Consider the following 17,884-nt stretch of genomic DNA (forward strand, 5'->3'; position numbering starts at 1 on the left):
GTGACCTTGAAAGTGGGTCAATGTCATTTATATTAACTGTCTGGCTCAATTTCATCAACCTGGGCTTTTTGGATATTGAGATGAAGTCATTCAAAGATTTAAGAATATTAGGTACGGGTGGAATCAACTTTCTGAATTTAAGAATTCATTTCCAACATTCCATGATGTTTTAGAGTAAATATTGTTGATATACATTCAAGCATTAAGAAAAAGAAGCATTTTACTTGACAATTAATTTTCCCTTTTTGGGCTCAGCCCGCCCAAAGTTCCTCAAGGGTCTAATCAACTTTCTGAATTTGAAAAATATTTTCAAACTCTTAATGATGTTACAGACAAAATCTGAATGAAACCCATTCAAGTATTAAGTATTCAAATATGTTTTGAATCAAAGTATAGTCTAACTACCCTTTTGGGAATTTGCCAAGGGGTCGGATAAGTTTTCTGAATTTAAGAAATAATTCCCACTGATGAATCAGGCCAAAGCTTGTTGAAATCCATTCAGGCAGAAAGGCAGAGTAGGGTTTTAAAGCTAATTTCAGTACCTCTGCCTTAAGGAAACTCCTCAACCTCTAGGGTCGAATAAAAAATTTTCTGCATGATTACCGTCATCCAATGATGCATCAGATCATATTTGGTTGAAATCCACCATGGCATGAAAGAGGTGTAGGGTTTTAAAGGAAAAGTTTACCCACAATGGATGGCAAATGGCCCATAACAATGGATGAAGCACAATGGCTATGGGTCACCTTGACCCTTCAGGTCAGATGTCCTAAAAATATAATCTGAGCTTTCCCTTGTTTATCCAAGTTATCATATTATTAATTCACTTGTCAATACCCAATACAAGATAACATAAAGACCAAATAAGAGAAGAGCAAAGATGAGACCTCATGAAGATCATTCAATTATGGGCTCCAAGATCCTCTGGGATCACTTGTTAAAACAAGACATGGAAACCAAAGAATTTTAAACAAGTACCCAGGTCTATCCAAAATATGATTTCACCAACAATAGCATAACAATGACTTCAATATCAATCAATCATTTAATCATGGACTATTATACAAACAAATTAAATTACAGAATTTATACACTCTGATATTTTTTTTTTTCAACCATTTACATCGCATTGTGTACAATTGGTTAATTCTTTTGTTTTGAGGCTATTTAGATTCTGAACACACATAAACTACAATGAGTAAACCATAAGAATGAGTAATCAAACATAATGAAATTATCAATGTTCTTCACAAAGAGTCCCAATATTTGTTATACAAATGTCAATGTAAAATTGTGTGCACACAAAAAGCAGACTCAAGTTTATTTCATATGTAAATTTTTTAAAGAATTTCATCCAAACACCTAAATTCTTCATTCTACATTCACTAACACTCTTGGTTCACCTCCAGTGATTTACACACCTGTTGGTTCAGCCTCCAAATATCCACTGATTTACACACCTGTTGGTTCAGCCTCCATCTCTCAACTCACTTACACACCTGTTGGTCAGCCTCCAGCTGTGATTATCTACACACACTTAAACATCGTACTGTTAAGACTCCATCTCTACACCACCTTCACTTGCTGGTACACCTGTCTGATCTGAAATGTTCTGTTTATGCAGTTGTTTGTAGATCTCAAACATCATCACACTTCCAGCCACAGCTGCATTCAAGCTTTCAACACCATTAGTCATAGGTATCATAATACATTGTCCGTACATGTCATAAGTTAATTTTTGAGCCTCCAGACCGACACTAGGACTCTTGCCACTTATCACCAGCACAGTGTGATTGTTTCTGGTGTAGTCTAAATCTGAGAAATAACTCACTGGCAGTGGTGCATGTCTGTATTGCTTCACTAAATCTGGGTTTTCAAAACTTGTGTTTGAAACTAGATCTGATTCTGGGTCATCTTCATAATCATTTTCTTCTTTTCCGAGTGAATCAGCAACATTGTCATGGTCCTCCGGGTCAGTATAGTTTTCTATTCGTTTATTTGTCGGGCGTCGTTTGTCTGTCAGGTAAATGCGGGCTCCTACAGGTATGTAGTTCTCCACATAGTTCCAGGTGATGTTGTGGTAGATAGGTACTCGAAAATGACAGCCTGTTCCAGCCCTCAACACTTTGGGTTCCCAAAGATCAACACATTCTGTCAACATGAAAACCGACATTATGGTTTGCCTTGGTGATAGATGTTCTGTAAAACTTTGATATTTTAAAAAATTTAAAATGTATGTCAGTTACATTATTATCCTTTAACCATTATTGACTCAAAAACAGACCTAAGGTCCCCTAGATGAAGAAGATAAACACTATAAACATCTGGCCACTGGTGGGTCATCAAAAGGCAAAGAAGCCCTCTTGTGGCACTCCCATGTATAAATTTTCTAAATTTCTGATGAAGCCCAGGTTCAGGTAAAACCAGACAACATATCAATAGATAAGAATAAACAATGTATCCCTGGCTTGTTGCGATCACTGCCTAATTTGTTGTTTTTCAATTAATCCAATCGCCCTGCATACCCAGATGTATCTAATCAAGGGATACAAGGAACAAACCAAACTCTTCTTAAAAAATGGCGTAGGCTCCACCCTAGTATCTACCGTGTAAATTTTCTTAATTGATATACAATATACATTATCAAGAAAATTGAAGCAGTTTCACTTGTTAAGGCATCTAGCAGATAGATACAAACCAATTCAAATAACTGAAATATTTTCAAAAAAAAAAAAGTTTTCTGTTTTATCATGGCATACCTTGCATGACAATGACTTTCTCACATCCCACAGCAGCTGCTGTTCGAAGAAGGGTGCCCATGTTTCCAGGGTCTCGTATCTGGTCCAGAATTATACTTAATGGAATTGTGGTTCTCGGTTGTATAAATGTCTCACCATCCTCAGGCATGTGAAACAATGCTGGAAGATATGAAGCATTTAGCACATTATACCACAATGTAAATCCCACAGAAAATCAATTACAGAAGAAAAAATATTATGATACCAATATCTTACATTGGACAATATCCTAATTAACATGTTCTTTACTTAATTTATATAAGGAATATTCGGTAAAAAATATCATAATAAGTGGGATATCATAATAAGATATTTTAGATATAATAAGTGAGTTTCATCATAGTTTATCCTTATACAACATTGTAAAGGGTGTAAGTTCGTTGATTAAGATAATGGAATAAAACTGAAAAAATACATTGAAAACATCATTGATAAAGAAAACAATGTGTTTTATGATGTTATAGAAAGTTACATCATTTTTGCCTTCAAGCAATTATATCTGAACTATCAATCTATACAGAATCTGGTATCACTGAAATTCTGACCTCTGGATCAGAGTGGGCAACAAAAGAATACATGATAACACAGGACAATTTTTCTTTTCCAAACTAAGTTAATGTCAGACAACAAAAGGTTCTTTAGCATACTTGCTCTATTTGTTTTGTAAAAAACTGTTAGTCTTCAGACAGAGATGCTGGTCCATCACTTTAACAACCTTGTAATTTCTACGTCAATCTTATAGTGTTTTTAGCCCTTTTGATGAAATGATAAAGAGCTACAAAATCTAAGACATCATGCCCAAAATGCTTCATAACATGACTGGCTCCATGTATAGAATCCTGACACACTAGTATTAGAAATACAGAAGTTAACTCTGATAATAGACTTTCCTGACACACTAGTATTAGAAATACAGAAGTTAACTCTGATAAAAGACTTTCCTGACACACTAGTATTAGAAATACAGAAGTTAACTCTGATAAAAGACTTTCCTGACACACTAGTATTAGAAATACAGAAGTTAACTCTGATAAAAGACTTTCCTGACACACTAGTATTAGAAATACAGAAGTTAACTCTGATAATAGACTTTCCTGACACACTATTATTAGAAATACAGACGTTAACTCTGATAATAGACTTTCCTGACACACTATTATTAGAAATACAGACGTTAACTCTGATAATAGACTTTCCTGACACACTATTATTAGAAATACAGACGTTAACTCTGATAATAGACTTTAGACTCAAACAGAATAATAACATGTAAATGGAAATGACACAGTTTGGAAGTCTCCGTAAATAACTCTACAGAATAAACAGAAAGAGAAATCTGTCTAAAAGATATACTTATCATCCCTTCAAATGCTTGATGTTTAGTTTTGTGATCTTTCCAGTATCAAGGAAAGAAAATTGTCCCTTAGCTGCTTACCAATAATAGCTCATTGGATCTGTTTTAGCACACATTTAATTACATAAAGACTATTTAAACATTGAACAATCTTGTTATGGCATTCATATCTGCTATAAACGTCATTTATTTCAATATGGTGTGTTTTCATGTAAAACACAGGTTTTAAGGTTGTTATGAATGACAATGTATATGTATTGTGTTGGGTGACTTTTGCTAGAGTAATTCTACTGAATCACGTGACAGATCCACTTATTATCTATTACCACAATGTATGTAAGGACAATATCATAAAAGATATAAAGGTTTGAAGCACAATACGTTTTTTTTTAACTTTTAACAAATTTTCATTACATATTATGACAAGATGACATCATAGATGATAACACAAAATAATGACAAAAGACCTTTAACAACACCGCAAGGAGAGCAACATAATTAAATGAGTTTGTTGTGGTTATTAATGTCGTCAAGTTTCCTTCTAATATTACTATATGTCGTTAAAAGGGTTGCTTATATATGACTTTATTTTATTGGAAGGACTAAAAGGTCAAAGAACTAGTAAAATATAAGTTATATAGTAACATTAATTGGTATCATGATTAGTGTAAAGTATAGACCTACAGTGTACAGTAAAGACAGTGTACATTATAGACCTACAGTGTACAGTATAGACCTACAGTGTAAAGTATAGACCTACAGTGTACAGGTTATTACATTACCTGGTATCACAAAGATAGTGTACAGTTAAGGCAAACACAGAATACAGATTATTACAAGAATGAAACTTACCCATAATATCAGAAGTAGATGTCATGTCCGACCAACTGTTCATTTGCCTTTCATCACATTTGTACACTGGAACTTGTTCCAGATATTCTTTTGGCAATTGCTGTAATGCATTAAAATCTTTGAAATAAACAGATTTTGGCCTTCCACCTGCTTTAAAAGCATCTGTTATCAATCTGCTCCCTTCAAGTAGAATAGTTCTGTCATTTTCACGAAGCTTCTTTGATCTGGCAGCCCTCATCAGTACACTGAAATCAATAAAAAAATCAAACTGATTATCAAAATACCATGAACATGTACAATATTTAGAATAAAGGATTCAAGATGTTGCACAGACAAGGTATGAAAAAAATTTCATAAAATAAGTCATTGAACACTTGTACTGAACCAATTTGTTTCCAAACAAGTTAAAAAAAACTATCAATACTGATTTGGAAAGTCTAACATAATTCCATTTCCAACTTCACAATTGTCTATAAACTCCATGTTTGATACCCATCTCTGCAACTAACTACAGTGATATGCCCGGTATATATTGACCCTACACCCTGCTGTATGTAGAGTGGTGTAACAAGGCAGATACCCTGGGGATGTAGTGGAAAAAGAAGGGGGTAAGCCTTGTAGTTTTTGGTTGCCTCGGTATCCATGATCAATGATATTCACTGACTGTCATGATGTGTGCAATCTAGTGTAAGCTTCAGACCACTTCCAAGTGGTACATGGGTTCAAGTTGCTATGACACTGAGGCTGATGTCTGATGGGTTAGCTTTTTCTTCATTTATCGCATATTAGTTTTACCATCAATGGTACAAAAGCTCACATTGTTTATCACTAAACCTCAAACTAGCATTGGGGGATGGTTTTACCAAGTGGATTCTATTTTAATAGGAAATAATGTCTTTCAACACTGGCAACAAGAACTTGACATCAGATTAGATAAGATTTATAAAAGTCTCCTGGAAAGTAATAACTATACCCACAGAAACCCCAAACAAAATATCAGTACCCTTGTATACTTAGAAATGTTTATATATAAAGACGTTTACTGACATTTTTCAACACTAATACCAAAAACTGAACACCAGATTTGACATAAAATGTATAAGTTACAAATGTTCAAAACAAAAGGCCCAATGGGATTGCATCCCTAACATGGTAATCAATGTTTATCAAAAATAAAATCAATGTTCATCTCAAATATTTTAACATGCACATCATTGCCATTCAAAGTGGGCACATCCAATCAATTTTAACCAATTTTCATAGCAAAATAAAATACTCAACTCTATACAGTGACAGTTATCACCTGGATCATAGGTAAATGTTACTTCCTTTTCTTTTCTAAATTTGTCCTAAAAACACCTTTCAAACAAATACCCTGGTTCTCGACTTTTGGTTTACCAGAAGAGTCTTTTATGGGCTTAGACAATTTGACCCCTGTGACCTTGCATATTGCTCAAGGTCATTTCTTCTTTACCAAACTTTGTTTGGATTCATCCTAGTAACCTACCAGCCAAATATCATGCTTCTGGGTCTTTTGGTAAATCAGAAGACGCTGTTTAAAAACAAATATGACCCCTGTGACTTTCAGCAAGGGTAAAGGTCATTCTTTTAACAAACTTTGTCAGGCTTAATCCTAGAAAATCGTCAGCTAAACACCATTCTTCTGCACCTTTTCATAGCAGATGGATGATGGATGACAGACAATGGACGACAAACAGATGCTACACCACAACCTACCGTATTTATTCTAATAAACACAATAAATGCTTTTCCCAAGTTTTCAAGGTGGAGTGTTTAATAGAACACAAAATTTCAGACCAAGGTGTAAATATAAAGTTAAAAACAAAGTCTATAGTCATCATGTCTGTGTAATGCTTCATTTTTAGGCAAATTAACAAATGCTTTGGCATTGAAGTAAGAAATTGCACTAGCGTTCATATTGGTGTAATTTGTACTAACAATGACCTGTACTTGTGTATGAAATGCAAAGTAGGCAGAGTGTGTCAGCTTCTGTCAAAAGATGCAGTTATTTGGTCATGACCTTGTGTTCTCTCATTGCTTGTTTGCCATTATATAACATTAAAATAACATCATTCTATAGCCATTCTGATCCTAACCTTGCTAGGGTCACTAGAATTTTTAATGTAAGTGGGATTCCGGCTATTGACCACAACCAGGATGAAAATAAAATTGCTGATAGACAGTTAGAACCCTTCAAACTGTACTACTACATACTTATGACAGTCACAATCCAAGTTGGCACAATGAATGCAGGTAATGAATCGGTCTCTGATGATAGGAGTAATGTACAAAATGTATCTCTTACCCAACTTTTTTGTCCTTTGAATCAAGAACTGTGTATTTCACACCAGAAAAGTTTTGTACACGCTCCACAACTGGATCCCGTGCTTTCGGGAAACTTTTTTCATATGACTGCTGAGTTTGTTTGTTCAGTTTTGTCTGTGTTTCCTTTTTCCCCTTTACTCGACCTTCGTGTTGGGATTTCGTTTTGTTTGTAAAGCTATTCTGTTTGGGGTGATTTTTTGCATCCGTTTTTGAAGTAAATCCGCCGGATCTTGGGATATTATTGAAACCTTCTGACATGCTCTTTTCTACTGCAGCTTTATTTATCCTTGGAATAGACGCCAAACGATTGAAGTCTTTCGATTGCGTCAGGTTACTTAGTACTGGATCATGTTTATCAAAGTCATCAATTCTATCTCGAAATGTCACTTTCTTCTCAATAAATTCACGTTTTTCTTCGTCAGCAGTTAGCACACGGATTGGGGTCCTTCTAAAACCTCTGGCATATGTTCTACATTGTTTGTTAACTACCAAAGAGTGCGATGTTTTAGTTCTCGATAGCAAAGTCAATTCGCGTCCGCATGTTCTTATGAAGGCTGCCATCTTGAAAGTCACTAACGACGTTATCGAAGTGCTTAATGTTTCCTCTCTTACCAAACGTTTGCCTGATAATGACAACTACTGTCAACTTTCAACTTTCAGCCGGTAAACAGTCCTAGTTTGTAGCTTTAACACCTCATGACAGCAACCTAAAATATGTCTTCGAGAAGGGCACTGCATTTCGTTTTCAAAGTAGGAAACAGGACAGAAACAGCTCGATTTTACAGAGATGTTCTTGGCATGAAAGTAAGCTAATAAAAGTTTGTCAATCACATGACCTAAAGTTACATAATGTTTAGCTGGGCTTACAGCTTGGGCATTGCACGTGTTTGTTTCAGGTTACTTCTTGATTTCATTAATAATTTATACATGAATATTAAATAGACTGTCTTACTAATAGTTTCCATGATTACTTGGCTTCTGAAAAGTATATTACATCCTCTACAGAACGTGCACAACTTAATATCTCTAAACACACATTACATATGGTGAGCCTTTATATGTGAAATATTGGTGAGACAGATTTTGATATAACAATTACTTTTCTCATTATTACGGGATATACCCACACATTTTTTGGCGCAAGCATTCAGCCAGATTTATGAGATAGGCAACAAACGTTAAGAGGCAGAGGCGATGAAAAAAAATAAGATTACGGCACACCAGACTTCAAAGTGTTACCAGGGAATAAGATATTTTCTAGCCAATGCCCATAAGATGACTTATGCATATAAGTTATGTTTTATCCTACAAGACTTAAAAAATGCACGTTCACAAATAGATGGGATAAAAAATTGTAGCATTCAATTGCATTCAACTGCAGATAACTATACTCACAAAATAATGTGATATGTGCACACCATATTTATTTGCTTTTTTTGTTTTTTATTCCAGTTTCTGCGACATGAAGAATTTGAAAAAGGATGTGAAGCAGCATGTAATGGGTAATAACACTTTAAAGAGTACTATAGAGTCACATGTGTAAATATGTCAGTGTTTATGTTCGTGGGTACATAATGAATTTTACTACATTATATTGCTAGTCACAAAATATTTAGAAGTGTCATTTAGAATTAGGTCACTGTGACCTTTATTTTCAGCTTCATTGACTTTGATTAAATTTTATATCTTACTTTATTTTCTGTTTTTGAAAAAAATCTATGGTTTACTACTTATCTTTGTCTGTTCATATCATTTATGTGTAAATCAAGTGCCTCTTATTTATCTATCTTAACCTGCTCATAATAATTGATTGACTTTTATATTTAATTCCATTTCTGTGATACTGTACAACAAAGTCTGAAAATAAGGGCATCATGAACTATATTTTATGATCACACAAATTAGGGATCAAGTTGATAGTTTAGATACTGACCCTGATAACCCTGATAAAATACTGGTTGCAATTTACTGCTTGACAAGAGAGAATTTATCTGAAGTTTGATTGGTTGAGTATCAGACTAGTAAACCAGAGGTCCTGAGCTTGAATCCTAGTGGAGGCATTGAGATAAATGATGACCTCTGTTACACCAGTTAGGCTATTGACTTAACCAAAGCCTTCTCTCAGGTGCTGATAATTGGATACTTCAACGAAGATCCTTCAACTGAGTTGAAACAGTCGTTTTTCTCTTACAAGACAGCCTTTAGGAAAATGATCAGGTGGTCTTATGATGGGGATTGTCTTTTACGAAAGGTTGTGATCCATTAAGGTAATTTTACAAAGGTGATAACCTTTCCTAAGGAGTTGAGACTGTTTCATGGTGGTGGTCTAATGATAAGGATGGTCTTCCCTGAGAGACTAAATATCATTAAGGAAGCTTTGAAATTATGATGGTCTTTCCTAAAAAGTTATGGGGAGTGAAATGTCTTACAATAGTTTGTAAACAGTCCAAGCTTAGAAATTGATAAAACATATCATCTTGTATCAATGAAATTACTGAACACTGCATATATCACAAATCATATCAATATCAGATATCTAGAACCACATAAACAGGTAATTTTGTCATTTCTGAGACATATCGATGTTGGCCCATGAGAACCATTAGTATTCCAGGTGAGATGGATTTTTTTTGTGTTGTAGACCATATGATGGCAAGTGGAGTAAATCAATGGTGGGATATGGACCAGAGGACAATCACTTTGTTGTAGAACTAACTTATAACTATGGTATTGGTACCTACAGACTGGGAACTGACTTTAGGGTAAGTTTTGTATAGGTAACCTGTAACTATGGTATTGGTACCTACAGGCTGGGAACTGACTTCAAGGTAAGTTTTGTATAGTTAACCTGTAACTATGGTATTGGTACCTACAGACTGGGAACTGACTTCAAGGTAAGTTTTGTATAGGTAACCTGTAACTATGGTATTGGTACCTACAGACTGGGAACTGACTTCAAGGTAAGTTTTGTATAGGTAACCTGTAACTATGGTATTGGTACCTACAGGCTTAGAACTGACTTTAGGGTAAGTTTTGTATAGGTAACCTGTAACTATGGTATTGGTACCTACAGACTGGGAACTGACTTCAGGGTAAGTTTTGTATAGGTAACCTGTAACTATGGTATAGGTACCTACAGACTGGGAACTGACTTTAGGGTAAGTTTTGTATAGGTAACCTGTAACTATGGTATAGGTACCTACAGGCTGGGAACTGACTTTAGGGTAAGTTTTGTATAGGTAACCTGTAACTATGGTATTGGTACCTACAGGCTGGGAACTGACTTTAGGGTAAGTTTTGTATAGGTAACCTGTAACTATGGTATTGGTACCTACAGACTGGGAACTGACTTCAAGGTAAGTTTTGTATAGCTATTATGTCATTATGGAAGCAGTTTGTATACATTAAGACTGGGAATCAAGTATAAATTGTAGACTAGGAATTTATTATAAATGAATTGTTTTGTACATGTTTCAGTACAATAGATATTGAACTGACTTTGAACTGTTTTCAGGGAATCAATATTTATTCCAAAGAAGCATTTAAGAATGTCAGTAACTGTGGATATGCAGTGACAGTAGATAGTGGAAAACAAATGGTAAACTCTCCTGATGGGTACAGTTTTACTGTGGAGGACAAAGAGAGTGAAGGAGGTAGGTGATATTAGTACAATATTTACAGAATATATTTGATTGATTTGGTGAAGTTTGCATTCATTGTCGGTTTTTGTGATGCTCATATTGTATGTTACAGACCCAGTACAAAGTGTGTGCCTAGGATGCTCTAATCTGTCAAAGTCTGTTGGTAAGTAAAACAATGTTCACATAATGATACAGAAAAGATACACATATTTGCCTATACAGATGAGTGTCACTATTTGTCACTCCACCTGTTTGTCAACAGTAAAGCCAGTGTTGTCAACCTCTTGTCAAGTAATATCTGATCATATTCCTTCAGAATCAAGGATGACAAAATTTTAAAGGGTTGCAGGTAAAAGACCTTAAATTCGATTCTATTGTATAGTTGTCACATCATTATTGATTTAGATAATGTTCTCTGTTATGCTTGAACATTACTTTGACTATAAAAGATCCAATCATTGAATTTGAAACTGTCAAATGCTGATGAAAGTGAACTCAATTTTGCATGGCTATGCTTTTTCTTTGAAAAACGGCTGTTTTTCAAGCATCCAATTGACCTGAAATTTGGTTCATATTTTTGTTGAACAGTAATATTGAACATAAATAACTGTTTTTTTTTTTTAAATTTTTTTGTTTAATCAAAACTCAATTTTTAATGTGTTTTTGATCTTAGTCCTTTTTCCAATGTTAAATCTTTGTCTTTAGTTTTGCGTAGTGTCTTTCTATATAGTGGATTTAGTATGCCAATTTCTCGCATAAATACTATTATGGGATGTTGTTATGATGCTATAAAGTCAAATTAAAAAAATGATTAGTGTTGTTAAACATTTTTGATGTGGTTTTTAGACACAAAATAATTTGCATCACTCTATAATAACAAGATATATGTTTGAGAAAAAGTGTTTTGGAAAGAGAATGTTGATGTAAGAATTTGTGTGGAGGTATACACTAGGAGGCTGTAGGAGTATGTAGCACACATCAAATAAACACTGACACATCATTATGTTGAAAATAATTGGCTTTTATATAACTTATTTAGTGCTGGATATAGGATGTTAATTCTTTACATGAATATTATGTGATTTTACAGTCATGATGTGAAGTCATTTGATAAATTTACAAAGGGATGAAGTATTATTATGTTTTGAGCATTTTCAAATCTAGTTTTCAGCTATTTTTCACATTTTCATGCAGTTTTGACCAAATCTGGTACATTTGTGTACAGAGGTTTTTGCATCTGCAGGGTTTTTAGTTATCCTGGGAGTGACACTTTTAGCTTCATTTCGATATGTCTCCTGGTAGGCATGTCCTTTTTATAGTCTCCTTAGATAGAATTTATTTTGAGTTATATTTCTGTACCGCTCTTATAACAATTTTTTTAATTAGTGCATTTGATTGGTATCAAGAGTAGCTAGTCTTTGTGATTGAATTTTCATTTTTATTTGTAGCTAGGAGTATTTTCAGAGCAGTTGTCAATTTTTAAATATTTTTTAGTTTTCCTATTCTGTATGTAAGCAGGAAGTATTGGTTTAATTTGTCTAAAGTTAACAGTTATAATTATTTCAGATTTCTGGTCTAGGCTATGCGGTATGAAGATTTACAAACAGGAAAACAAGTCAGCACTACTGGGATTTGGTGATAACCAGGTACAGCTATTAACTCCTGTCTATCTTATTATACTTCACAAGGAATGATTTTACTTCAGTACCTTGTTATTGTAGATTGAAGGGTCTGATGACCTATTGCAATCATCTTTTGTCCGGTGTCGTCCGTCGTAAACATTTTCAACTTCTTCTCAAGTTCTACATGTCTAATTGAGCTGAAACTTACCGGAAATGATCGTGACATGATCCTGACCAAAGTTTGTAAATTTCGAGTTGGCCGCCATCTTGAAAACACATTTTCGACTTCTTCTCAAGTTCAAAATTTGAAATCTTGTATTTTATGTCAGATGACCGTTAAGGCCCGTGGTCCTCTTGTTAAATATCTGCATTGTGAGTTAAAAGATGAAAATATATTACCAACTCAAGGGCTTGAGATACATGAAGCAACTTCTGACTCTCTGTAAAAACACCCTAGTATCATCAGAAGGTATTTCTGTTAACCTGTGTTTATATACTGTGTACAATTTCATATTCACTATCTAAGTCACAACTTTCCAATGTAGCAAGTCTTTCCTATTTAATAACCAATGGAATAAACTGTTTTCGTTTCCAGGGAAACATACAATCACTAGTTTATATTTGGTGTAAAAATGGACCTAATTAACACTTCATGTAGCTGTCTGTTTGCTCATGAGAGTGTCACTGTGTTGATAAAGACTATTTTGAGAAAAAGCTTTAATGTGTATTGTATTGAGACACAAAAATGTAAACAGAAACACAGTATGAAATAACAATAATAAACAGATTATCATATAAGCCATCAGAGGATTTCACACCTGTGCTTATTTTCAGTGTAAACTTGAGCTCCAGGACATAGGTGTGAGTGTTGACCATGCCACTGCCTTTGGACGGATTGCCTTTTCATGTCCTCGCACAGAGGTGAGTTTCTAGCCATAATTACTGGGATAATCCCTGTAAAACTTACTCCTGTCAAAAAGTTTTGTAGATTTAATTTTCATGAAAAATATTACATTTTTCGCTTGAAATACTGAAGTTTTTTGGTAAGATTTATGAATATATAGGGATTTATGACTTGTCTAGAAACATACGCTTGCTGTCTACAGTTGCCAGATATAGAGAGAAAGATGAAGGAAGCTGAACAGACCATTCTAACACCCCTCATCAGTCTGGACACGCCGGGCAAAGCCACAGTAGAAGTTGTCATCCTAGCTGATCCGGTAAGTGTTAGATTAGATAATATACTCTGTATGATAGGGATCTTGGAATATGGGGCTGTGATGGCTCAGTCAGTAGCACTTTGGCCTACATAACCTCACATTGAAGATTCAGGGTGCATGGTAACTAATTCTATACAACCTACCCATGACAGTTTGTTTTTCTCAGGGAGCAGAGAAATGGACCTAGTCTGTGGTGAAGTAGTTCCTTGCTTGGGCAAGACACTTTACTTTAATTACTCTTGCAAAAGGCCTTCCATATGTTGTTCAGTGATATAACCACCAGCCTCAAAATGACCCAGGCAGTTGATTGGGTGATAAACCATTTAAACCACAATTATTGGAATGCCTGTGTAAAATGCAATCTAACAAATATGCTTATAAATAGATATGTTAGGATAATTCAGGTTTAATAAGTATTTTATCACATTTATAGACAGTAGGGAAAGATTATATTTATTGTATAATTTATGGAATTGAAATCAATCCATTTTATTTCCTGAATAACTTGTGAACTTTGAGATGGACACCACACTGCAATGAAAATTATGCAACATTGTTCAGATTTTTAGGTCATCTGACTGAAGGGTCTGATGACCTATTGCTATTGCCTTTTGTCCGGCGTCCGTCTTACGTCATAAACATTTTCAACTTCTTCTCAATTTCTACATGTCTCATTGAGCTGAAACTTACCTGAAATGATCGTAACATGATCCTGACCAAAGTTCGTTAATTTCGGGTTGGTCCGAAATCCAACATGGCCGCCATCTTGAAAACACATTTTCGACTTCTTCTAAGGTCAAAATTTGAAATCTTGTATTTTATGTTTATATTGGTGGACCACATGACAGAAAAGACTAGTTTATATATCATGGACTTGTCCTGTGTTTGTCCTTCTGTTATCTTGTCTGGACTATATCTGTAGATCATCGTTCTTTATTTCAGGATGGCCATGAAATCTGTTTTGTTGGTGATGAAGCATTCCGTGAGCTGTCACAGATAGACGATAAAGCTGATGAGTTGCTGGATCAGGTACATATTGCTATTTAGTTGTACTATCACTTAAAAGGAGTAGGCAAAAGTTTTACCAAGAAAAGAAGTAGCAGACAAGGTAAAAAGGTATTTCAGTTAATTTATAAGAAATTATTAAGTTTTGAAAGATGTTGTTTCTGTTGGTTGACAATCTCAGTAAAATAAGAAACTACTTTAATTTAATGTGGTGTAGCATGCTTACTTTCAGCAATTAAAGTTTTGTTTTTCACAAGATCCTATATATCAGATTTGTGATGCGATAATTACAGGTTGAAGTTGGAGTTACCCAATTCCTCGAATCTGGGTTTGAATTGCCATATGAACCAACATGCATTTTAATTTCAGGGGGTAGCAGCTGACAAAAGTGACGAGTGGTTTAAGAAGAAAGGACTCACAAAAGGCACAGCGTGATACCTTTGCTCAGTATCAACATCAACATGTTAACCAAACCCAACCTCACTTTCTATCATTACTAGTTTAGGGTTAGTATGTGATTGGTTCTGCTTCAGAATAAAATTAGGAACTGCATATGTTCAGACATTTGTTAAGGTATATTAGACGTGAAACATGGATTTGTTCCAGTTCTAATCCTGAGTTTAGGAGTTTGGCTGTCCAGCAAGAAGCTTCTTAAGTGTTGGTATATCCCATTCCATCAACAGACCATAGGGGAAGTTTTTTCACTCCGTGAGCTTTATGGTCACTAACTTAAAATTTTTTCTATCTCACCCCAAGGGGCTGTAACATTCTGTTATGCTTTTCCCTAGCCTAAAGAGGCCCATCTTGTGAATAATTTATCAATCTGTCAAGGGCTGACATTCTGTAACAATATCTCATTCCAGGCAAAGCCAACAATGAGAGTTATGAAGATATATATGGGTGACAGATTCTTTATCTCATACATCGTTGTGTCAGAATTGCAGTTAGATTTAAGACAGTTTGATATAGGACTGCAGTAGAAAAAGCAACACCCTATTCACTTTCCAAACTGTCCTTACAAAAATCATTTAAACTTTTATGTTAATTATAATTATATTAACAGGACTGTAGATACACTCTAAGTTAAATGACAATGTGTGGAGACTTTTGTACCACACTGATCTATATCGCACCAATGCTTTGCACTTAGGTAACAAACCTTACATGATAGCTTTGTATTAATCATATAGATGACCCTGAATTTTAGAAAGATCTTGGAAAAAAAAAATGTACCAGAGAAACAATTAAGGTATATCATGGTAAGATACACGAATGTTATAGGATATTCAGTTCCAAGTGGTTGTAAGATAATTTTTTTTGTCTGTATGAATGTTTTCTAGGTGATAAATAACCTTTAGTTTGATGATTATGAGGTATTGCAATATATGTTTATATACAATGTATACCTGAATACTCCATGAAGAAAATTCCTATTTAAACAGAAAATATCCCTGTAAATAGATTTGTATCACATTAAAGTGCCATATATCTGATTTTGTTTTGTATTATTTGATAGATTATGAAACGTCCATCAGTCAATGTCTTTTTCTGTGCATGTTTTGTGATGATTGTTAGGCATGCCAATTTGAGACATCATTCTTGGAAAACACAGCAATATATTAATTGATTAAAAGGAGATTAAAATACTGTGCTTTGACCAATTTTGTTATAATGCTTTCTTGTATGATTTTTGTATAAAGAGAGGGTCTGGCTTATTTTGGGCAGATGATTTCATCCCAACGATAATAGTATTTGTTACATGTTTCCTGAAATTCCTACAAGAGTTGTAAAAAATCTTTTGTGTGGACACAGACATTGACAGAGTCATCTACAACATGTATTTTTACTTCATAGCTGACAAAAATATGATCTATTACATTCAATAATGATAAGAAAGGTTGTTTTGATAAGTGTAAGGCTGTTGTTTATGTAAAATTACAAGTCTGCCATTTTGTGAGTAAGATTGTTGTGTGAAAGTCCAATGACTTCTGATTAAGGGAAGAAAACAAAACTATAAAGTTTCAGATAGGGATTGCTTTAATAGCAATACATGTAAATGTTAAAAGTTTTGGCATACAAACATCAAACTATAAGTAGTTACTACATCGATACACAACTCTGGGACCAGTAAATAAGCAAGCTTCACAATAGTGTAAGCAGTAGAAATTAATAGATCGTAAATGATTCGACTTAGAAATTAAAAGTTTCATAATAATATACAGATGAAAACAATATATACTTTGTATACCAGCCATACAATTAGAGAAGGAACACACACATTCTTTATAGTCTTACATACTTGGGTGTCAAACTTCACATTCATATAAAATTCATGTGTTCATCACAGCTATGAACTGCCAGTCAACACTTTTTATCTCTCTCTCTACATTGCTGGAGCAAATATCAGGAAAATTTTGTAGGAAAGCGTTCTTCTGTTGATCAATCAAACTTCCAAGAGATCAACTTCACTTATCAAGAGTTGCAATACACCTTCTCCTTTTCAGGAAAAGGTGGATCATAGCCTATGGTTACAATGTACCTACTCTTCATGAATAGGTGGATCATAGCCAAGAGTTACAATCCACCTTCTCCTTTTCAGGTATAGGTGTATCATAGCCTAGGGTTACAATCCACCTACTCCTATTCAGGAAAAGTTGGATCATAGCCTAGTGTTACAATCCACCTACTCCTTTTCAGGTATAGGTGTATCATAGCCTAGTGTTACAATCCACCTACTCCTTTTCAGGAAAAGGTGGATCATAGCCTAGTGTTACAATCCACCTACTCCTTTTCAGAAAAAGTGGGTCATAGCCAAGAGTTACTATCCATGTACTCTTCACAAATAGGTGGATCATAGCCTAGTGTTACAATCCACCTACTCCTTTTCAGGTATAGGTGTATCATAGCCTAGTGTTACAATCCACCTTCTCCTTTTCAGAAAAAGTGGGTCATAACCAAGAGTTACAATCCATCTACTCTTCACAAATAGGTGGATCATAGCCAAGGGTAACAACAATCTTTTCCTCTCAAGAGTAGGTAGATCATA

General features: G+C 34.6%; 2 protein-coding genes across 2 annotated transcripts; one reads left to right on the plus strand and one right to left on the minus strand.

Moving 5' to 3' along the window:
- Positions 1-1,059: 1,059 nt before the first annotated feature.
- Positions 1,060-7,911, minus strand: LOC132548600 (rRNA methyltransferase 3, mitochondrial-like). Its single transcript, XM_060212504.1, has 4 exons — positions 7,331-7,911; positions 5,005-5,249; positions 2,760-2,918; positions 1,060-2,151 (listed from the first exon to the last, which is right to left on the minus strand). Exons 1-4 carry the CDS (start codon positions 7,909-7,911, stop codon positions 1,553-1,555), a joined length of 1,584 nt encoding a protein of 527 aa, XP_060068487.1. The 3' UTR covers positions 1,060-1,552.
- Positions 7,912-8,020: 109 nt separating this feature from the next.
- LOC132546315 (glyoxalase domain-containing protein 4-like) lies at positions 8,021-16,482 on the plus strand. The gene is made up of 10 exons (XM_060210066.1): positions 8,021-8,154; positions 8,803-8,852; positions 9,992-10,112; positions 10,865-11,003; positions 11,104-11,154; positions 12,558-12,637; positions 13,448-13,534; positions 13,720-13,833; positions 14,776-14,862; positions 15,208-16,482. Exons 1-10 carry the CDS (start codon positions 8,065-8,067, stop codon positions 15,271-15,273), a joined length of 885 nt encoding a protein of 294 aa, XP_060066049.1. The 5' UTR covers positions 8,021-8,064; the 3' UTR covers positions 15,274-16,482.
- Positions 16,483-17,884: the final 1,402 nt, after the last annotated feature.

The sequence above is a fragment of the Ylistrum balloti genome, unplaced genomic scaffold, assembly GCF_031769215.1.
Source record: "Ylistrum balloti isolate Yb309-2 unplaced genomic scaffold, AGI_CSIRO_Ybal_v1 Utg369562, whole genome shotgun sequence".
NCBI classification, from domain to species: domain Eukaryota; kingdom Metazoa; phylum Mollusca; class Bivalvia; order Pectinida; family Pectinidae; genus Ylistrum; species Ylistrum balloti.

Bases quoted from the DNA above. Each gene is read 5' to 3' on its own strand.
- LOC132548600 (XM_060212504.1), bottom strand. From the start codon at position 7,911: ATGGCAGCCTTCATAAGAACATGCGGACGCGAATTGACTTTGCTATCG. The intron at 5,250-7,330 runs GTAAGAGATACA...TATTGATTTCAG, and splicing joins TCAAAGGACAAAAAAGTTGG to TGTACTGATGAGGGCTGCCA. The intron at 2,152-2,759 runs GTATGCCATGAT...TCATGTTGACAG, and splicing joins GAAAGTCATTGTCATGCAAG to AATGTGTTGATCTTTGGGAA.
- LOC132546315 (XM_060210066.1), top strand. From the start codon at position 8,065: ATGTCTTCGAGAAGGGCACTGCATTTCGTTTTCAAAGTAGGAAACAGG. The intron at 8,853-9,991 runs GTAATAACACTT...TTTGTGTTGTAG, and splicing joins TGTGAAGCAGCATGTAATGG to ACCATATGATGGCAAGTGGA. The intron at 11,155-12,557 runs GTAAGTAAAACA...TAATTATTTCAG, and splicing joins TAATCTGTCAAAGTCTGTTG to ATTTCTGGTCTAGGCTATGC.